At 44.8% G+C, this 7,131-nt stretch overlaps 1 protein-coding gene across 6 annotated transcripts in view; it reads right to left on the bottom strand.

Moving 5' to 3' along the window:
• Positions 1-7,131, bottom strand: part of OSBPL3 (oxysterol binding protein like 3) — a 140,864-nt gene that overhangs the window by 20,839 nt on the left and 112,894 nt on the right. For all 6 annotated transcript variants that reach the window (XR_002829290.1, XM_006088786.3, XM_006088791.3 and 3 more), the window contains 3 exons: positions 6,271-6,364; positions 4,703-4,953; positions 1,622-1,759 (listed from right to left, as the gene is read on the bottom strand). Coding sequence is in view for 5 of the 6 variants with exons in the window: in XM_006088786.3 (XP_006088848.1) it covers positions 1,622-1,759; positions 4,703-4,953; positions 6,271-6,364 (483 nt within the window). In the remaining variant the exon portion in view is untranslated. The remainder of the gene's footprint in view (positions 1-1,621; positions 1,760-4,702; positions 4,954-6,270; positions 6,365-7,131) is intronic.

Genomic DNA, 7,131 nt, shown 5'->3' with positions numbered 1-7,131 from the left:
CTCCCTTACTATGTGTCCTAAACAAAGTATCCAGTCCGAATGTCGGCGGAGATTGGGGTTTTCGGACCTTTTTTTTTTTACCATGAGGCATATAATACCAGGAAACCCAATTACATTTCCATTATTTTCTTTCCATTTAAGTTTCAGTATTAAAATAACCCACTGGATTTTGAATCGGATATTCATATCCTTTTAATGTAATGATTTAACCCCTTACTTCCCGGATCCCAGGGTTTATTTTCTCTTTTCGGGTTCTAACTGAAAGGTTACTGAAAATGCGTTTTGGGATATTCTTGTTTCCATTTTCCTTTGAGTTTCAGAGAATGCTGCTTCCAATGTGCAGTTAAGCCAAGCACCGTTTCCATAACCCTTTCAGCCACACCCCCTTTCCTTTCTTACCCCATAATGCCCTTCCTTTGATAAAGAGGGCACCAGGGTTTCAGGAAGGGAAATAATTTTTTAGCACCCCCCCCCCCCCCCGCCCCTTCATTTCCCCTCAGCTTTCTAAGAATGGGGAGGAGAGAAATGTATCAAAGCAATCATGTTTAATGTTCCCAGGTGACATTTAGGGTACACGGAGGGTGGGCATGTTTGGCTGCTGCTTTAACTGGGGTGGAGGGGATTGTTTTTATCTTTATTTTCAGTACCTTTGCACCCTGTTTTAGGTAAACAATTCCTCACTGATGTATCTGGCTGCTGCCAACCTTACACTAATGCGAACCATGCCGTCCAGCATGAGCAAGGAGAGCACACTCACACCACACTCTTTACTTCACGGCCTCAGAGCCTCGTAGAGAGAACCTCGTCAACCCTGGCAAAGCCACCTGAGGCCCGTCCGTGACCATCACTCCCACTCCAAACTGCAGCACAGAGGGAAGCGGCCGACCTGGTGACAAGCCTAGTAAGAGGTGGAGCTGAAAGGAACCTATGCCGTCTGGCTCCGGAGATGCTGTCCTTGAGTGTCGTTCTCTGCTACTCCTGAGCGGGGAGGAGTCATGTGGAATCAGGGACCTCGGCTGCACAGGTATGCGGTATGCCCACCCTCGCTGAGGACAGGCCCCGCAGCCCCCGCCCCGTGCGCTCTCCCAGCACCGGGGCAATGCCAGGCACGTGGTATATGCTCGACACATATGTATGGACCGAGTGAATAAATACATGAATGAATGATTATTCTTAAAATCAAGAATAATGCGTTTATTTGGTGCTACCCATCCTGCTCTAAAATGATGGTGTCAACGAGCTGAGGGTGCACCCTTTAAACCTAAATGGCAGTTTGGGCAAATGCTTCTTACTTAGAAATGTCCTCTCCCTGTGAGTTGGAACAGAAAGGCACGGCTGATACGTGTGGCCAAGCCAGAGAGCTCAGCAGTGCTAGGACCTTCATGCCCAGGGGTGGTGGCTAGCTTTCTGTGGAGGGGAACTCGATCCCTCTCTTCATGTGTAAAAGCCCTATAATCATCTGAGTTGCTTTGAAGCTAGTGAAAGGTGGAACACAAGTATTTCAAAAGCACATGTCATGGGAGGTAGAAGCGACTCCTCCACTACAAGTGGTGGATACAATGCTAAAGGGTGGACACAACACTAAAGGGTGGACACAACAAACAAGAAGGTGTATACCCACCTGTTCTGAAAAATACCGGAAGCCCTTGTCCTCACGAATACACTCGTATGTTTCTCCAAGAACCGGATTGAAGGGCTTGCTCCCAGCACGGTAGTAGCTGGACGCGTATGCCGACACGGCAAAGGCGGCCACGTACACCTGCGGGGAAGGAGGAGAGAGTGTCATTATTATTCTGTAACCAAGACATTTATTTTTACCAAGATATGAGCAAGATAAAGGCTTTCTTTCTCTCTTTAAGGTTTTTTCAGAAGCCAAAGATTTACCTCTGCTTTAAAGACAACCAAACCACTTTTGGTTTAATTTTTATTTTATTTTAGTTTTATCTATTTATTTTTAATTAACCCCCCCCCTTTTTTAGAGAGGGAGGATTAGGAGGGGCGGGGGAGACACAGACAGATATTAATGTGAGAGAGAAGCATCCACTGGTTGCCTTTCTCATGCACCCTGACCGGGAACCAAACCCATGACCTGGGGCCCAACTTTGGTTTAAAGTTGCAGGTTTCAGTAATGTTCGCTGTGGCCTCAGAGACAAATGAACCAAACATGTTCAAACCGCCCATTTGTTCTGATGCCTCCCCGGTGGCAGAGGCTTTCGACATGCTGCTCTGTGCCACGTGAACTGCCCTGTTCTGAGCTGTTCAGCCCGGCCCAGCACCTCCGGACCTGACAACACCCGAGACTCCTGATGTCTTGCTTAGGTTTGGGGGGAGAAGGAGGAAGAAAAGCATAAAAAGCCAAACTTCCCTCAAATTTCAGAAATTCGCAACCTAAGTTTAACCATTCGCAATCTGATGCTGTAGAAAGAGCAAAACTCGTTTTGACAAAAGAACGTCTGTGCGAGTCATTGCCTGAGCCCGAGCAGCAAGCCCCGGGACAGAGCACGGTGCCTGCCTTTGCGAAAGTTCTGCTTCTCGGGGAGGACAAAGGGGAACTCACACAGGAACGGGAAGGAAAACTACAGGTGACCACCAGGAAACCAGATCCCTGCATGGCCCCCACTGTGAGGCCCTCGGCATTTTTATCGGTTTCCCTTCCAGGATCCCCAAAACACACATTCTTTTTTAGTCTTTCTGGGGAAGGTGTGGGGGGGGCGGGCAGCAAAAAAATTAAACTTAAGTGGCAAGAGCAGCTTCTGCTTTCTAATACTGAGCAACCATCTCCACGTTTCTTCTTCCCAGCACCTGTCACGAAGCTGCTTCTCTGGGAAGAAAAGCTGAGTGCCCTTCATCAGTGTTCACTGGACTCACACCTTTCCTCAGCCATTCATCGATAGGTGCCACCTTCCCCCTCACGCTAGATAGCACCCTAGAGCGGCTGGGTGGTTTATAAACACGGATCACTATGCTCCATTCAGCCTTTGTTCTTGAAACCTGGGTAACTGTTCCTCTCTCTGCTTCCTCAATGCCCGTTTCCTGTTCAACAGCAAGGTCACAGTCTCCATACTGAACGCTGAGCCAACCCTGAGTCGCCTTCCCAATTTAAACTAGAACAAAATGCACACATGAACCTGGAGTCACTCATAATGCTGAGGGAGACAGGGGAGGGAGCAGGCACAAGCAAGCATCCTCCTTTTTGGCTGGACAGCAGAGAGATCTATGCAGGGCCCAAGCTGACCCACAGAGCAGTGAGCACAAGCCAGGAGAAGGTTCCGGCTCCCAGCTTTCCTGGATTTCCCCTCCTGCACTTGGTGCCGGAATGCAAATCCTTTGCTCAAACTTCTTTTCAGGGTCAATTACACCAATCAGTCAGCTGAACATCCTAAGGGTTTCTTAATTGTGGCAAGAATGAAGCACCTTTAAGAATACTTTCATCTTCAAAGCCAAACTTTTCCTTCACAGAAAAGAGCTGTCCACAAACTGCTGACTTTTAACACTTGCCTTAGAAGCTATTTGCTTCCCTTTGTTCAGCAGAAATTCTCTGGGGAAGAGTAACAAAGATCGAAAAGACACACAGTGTGTTTTTCTCTCCTACTCTTATTATCTGTGGTAACAAGAAAGCCTCCTTGAAGGAGAAGTCCCTGGAGGCTGTGTGGAATGCCTGGGGATGTCTCTTTTCACCCACTGGCTAGAGTTCCCTTTAATCTTCAAATCACTAAAGTAATGACGTTTTGATTAGGAGGAAAGCTGCAGAATGCTTAGAATTTAGGAAAGAATTCAGCTCTCTCAGCTGGAAGGTGGCTTTATGACCTGAACCCAAGGGGGCGTGCCAACTCCAAGTCAGCCACTCAGCAAATGCCTGGGGCAGAGACTCTGCACTGGGGGGACACACTGGAGTCCCAGCCTCCCACACAGTGACCTCCCCGCTGAGCAGGTAACATGTGAGGAAGCAAAAAGAAGAGAGCTCTTTGGAGAACAAAGTCAGCCACAGTCACGGAGAGGGCTGAGCTGTCCGCAGTCTCACCACCATGGAGTTCCCCAAACGGGGACCGATGCGGAACACTCGGGAGCCCCTCAGTGGAAGCTGAGTAGACAAACAAGGTGACTTTCTCTAGGATGAGCTTCAAAAAACACACAGTAACAATTCTATAGACTAAGGAGGAGGGGGAAGAAAACACAAAAAGAACCTTCCTTATGTGAAAATCTCTTCTGAGAGTGTTATTTTCTGAAAATCTAGGAAATAGCTGTGGAAATATTCCAAAAATAAACAAAATCATTCTCAAGGGAAATTTACCCTCAACGAGAAAAACAGCTTGAGAGATTAAATTCTATCCACCTGGGATAGTAAAAATAAATGCCCAGACAGCCCTCAGGGCAGGCTTTCCAGCCAGGCTTATCAGAACCATCACATGGAAAGTTCTGGAGAAAGAGGAAGCGCAAAGCCACAGAGCAAAACTACACCCCCCCCCCCCCCCACACCAGCTGTCACAAGGAAGCTCTCCCCACCTCCCTGCCAAATGGCAAGTCCTGCCAGTGTGAATGAGACCAGCTGAGCACAGGGGAGCCAGAGGACCCTGAGAAAGGAGCCCATCACAGGAACAATGCCCAGGAACCCCAGGGGGCTGGCGCTCGGGCTGCCCGTCCTGCTGGCCGGCGTGGATGGCCTGGTGGCCCCGGCGCTGGGGTGCAGGGGCCGAGCCCTCACCATCCTCTCCAGGGCGCTGGGGATGCGCGCGGCCTTGTCCAGCAGCTCGCTGTACTCCAGCTCCTCGCAGAGCCTCTGCAGCGTGTTCAGCGGCTCGTTCAGCTCCACGGGCATGGCCACTTTGGACAGGTCCTTCCCGATGTTATTCCTCAGGATGTTCCACAGGCTGACGCTGCTGCTGTTGGGGCAGGGCGCCGGCAGGCACGTCCTCCTCCTGCACTTGGCTTCCCCACCGCTTTCAGGAACGGACCCTGAAAGGGAAATAAGCCTGGTTGTCTCTACAAGTCTTTTCACTTTATTATTTTTTTTAAAAAAAATCCATGAGTGAAACCTTACCTAAAAAGTACTCAATTTTACTATTAATCTCAGTTATTCAGAATATGACTGAAAGTCATACGATAGAAATTTTGCACAACTAAATTAAGTACCAAAAATTACATGCACTAACATTCACGGACTTCATCAGCAGGCAGGTCGCCAAATCCCTAATCGAAAGCCGGTTCTTCGCAGCTCTATAGACACAACGAAACTGGACACTGAGATTTATGTCCACAGCAGGCCACTGTTTACACTTTTAACTCTTTAACCTCTTTTTAAAGAGCACTTCAAATTCTGGCAAAAGCTCTTAAACTCTTAAAAATCACTTTAAATCCTGACAAAAGCAACTGTGTTTATTACAGGATAATAATGAAAAAAGATAGAAGTCATCCATTATCCCACTACCCAGATACAGTAGCCACCTAAATTTTGGAGTATTTTCATTCAGTGCTTTCTCACCCATATACCTCACACTGTATGCCTAGTTTTCTGTTCTGCTTATTCAGTTAACATGTTATTTTTGCATGCTATTCAGAGTTCTTCTAGAACATCATCTATAATGACTGTAAAAAGTTCCATTCTATGGATATGCCACAATTGACTGAATCATTCATCTACTGTTGGATTTGGATTTATTTCAATGTTTTGCTATGATGCAAACAAGTAGTGAATGTTCATATTCCTAGTATTTGATTATCTCTGATTATTTTCATAGGAAATAGAATTACTATGCCATAAACTATGAACATTTTTGGATTCATATGAGCAGAGGGCTGGCTCCTCAAGAAGGCGGCATTGAATTCCCATCTGTGAGCCACACCTCCTGAGGCTCGCTCGGGCTTGTCATCATTCGATTTTAATTTCTGACAAATCATAAGCCCCGTAGAATTCCTAAATTATGAAAACCACTAGATACCTAAAGGTAAAAAGTTATATTCTAATATGTCTGCAGAGAGAATGTTTGACCAATAAGGGTTGCACTAATCTTTGATATTTATATAACTGGTATACCCTCACTTTAGAAAATAGAAATTTACACAAGTAGGCAGATTTATTTGAATGAAAACATTTTTCTCATGTGAGTGAGTACTGTCTTCCCACCTGGGTTATAAAACCTTGAGAGGGACCATATCTGAATTTTCTTATATAGTTCTTGTTACAGTTCTTGGCCTGCAACAGGTTCTCTTTATATGTTTATTAGTATTCCATGAAGATCCAGACTTTCAGAGATCAAATAATTTAAGTCTTACCCAAGGTTTGTCTCTCATTGTCTAAGTCATTACTGAGATTGTCCAAGGAAAGGTTATCACTTATGTCACTGACATATGAATCGTCCTCAGAACCCTATGGGAAAGAAGAAATAATATACCTTAGACTGAGAGTAAACAAGCCAGGTTTTCATAGAACCTGTACTCAAGATCAGCAAACATTTTCAATCCCACTCTGCGAACCTAGAGAAATAGTTCTGGATGCTGTTTTTACTGGGGCCACTCGCCTGCCTGCCTAGGGTCATTCACAGGAAACAGCTGTTATTAAAACCCTCGCACTTTCCTTCTCACAAGAAAACACAAGTAAATCAAGGTTTTAGTTGTTATTAAAATTCTTATTAACGCAGGCTGCATTTTCAGAATGTGTTAGTGTTTGGGTAGAATGAGTTATAATTTGTCTTTGAACTATTTGTGAAAAAAATAATCTTCTATAGAAATTAATAAGCAAGATGAGTACTTCTAAAGGGAAAAAATTACCAATACACATTATACACAGCAAGGCCAACTATGACACTTGCCTCCTCAGGAAAGTATGAATTTTATGCATCAATTTAAAATAATATTATTAAAAATAAAAAATATTGTTATATATTATAAAGTATTATAATGACCATATTACAACATTATGATAATGTAATAATTATATGTTGTAAATTAATACAGGCTGAATTCAATGATTAAAAAATATCCATGATGCTAATTTCTGGCACTGTAGGTAGAAATATTACATATCAAACCACTAATAGTCAAAATTGTTAGCCTGTCATTGAAAAGAGGGATAGCAAATCAAGTATCAGAAATAAGGATGCCCAACACCTACTTTCACAACTTTTTACTCTAAGG

The sequence above is a fragment of the Myotis lucifugus genome, unplaced genomic scaffold (genome assembly GCF_000147115.1).
Source record: "Myotis lucifugus unplaced genomic scaffold, Myoluc2.0 scaffold_52, whole genome shotgun sequence".
Lineage (NCBI taxonomy): Eukaryota > Metazoa > Chordata > Mammalia > Chiroptera > Vespertilionidae > Myotis > Myotis lucifugus.
This window is presented reverse-complemented; position numbering and strand designations above follow the sequence as displayed.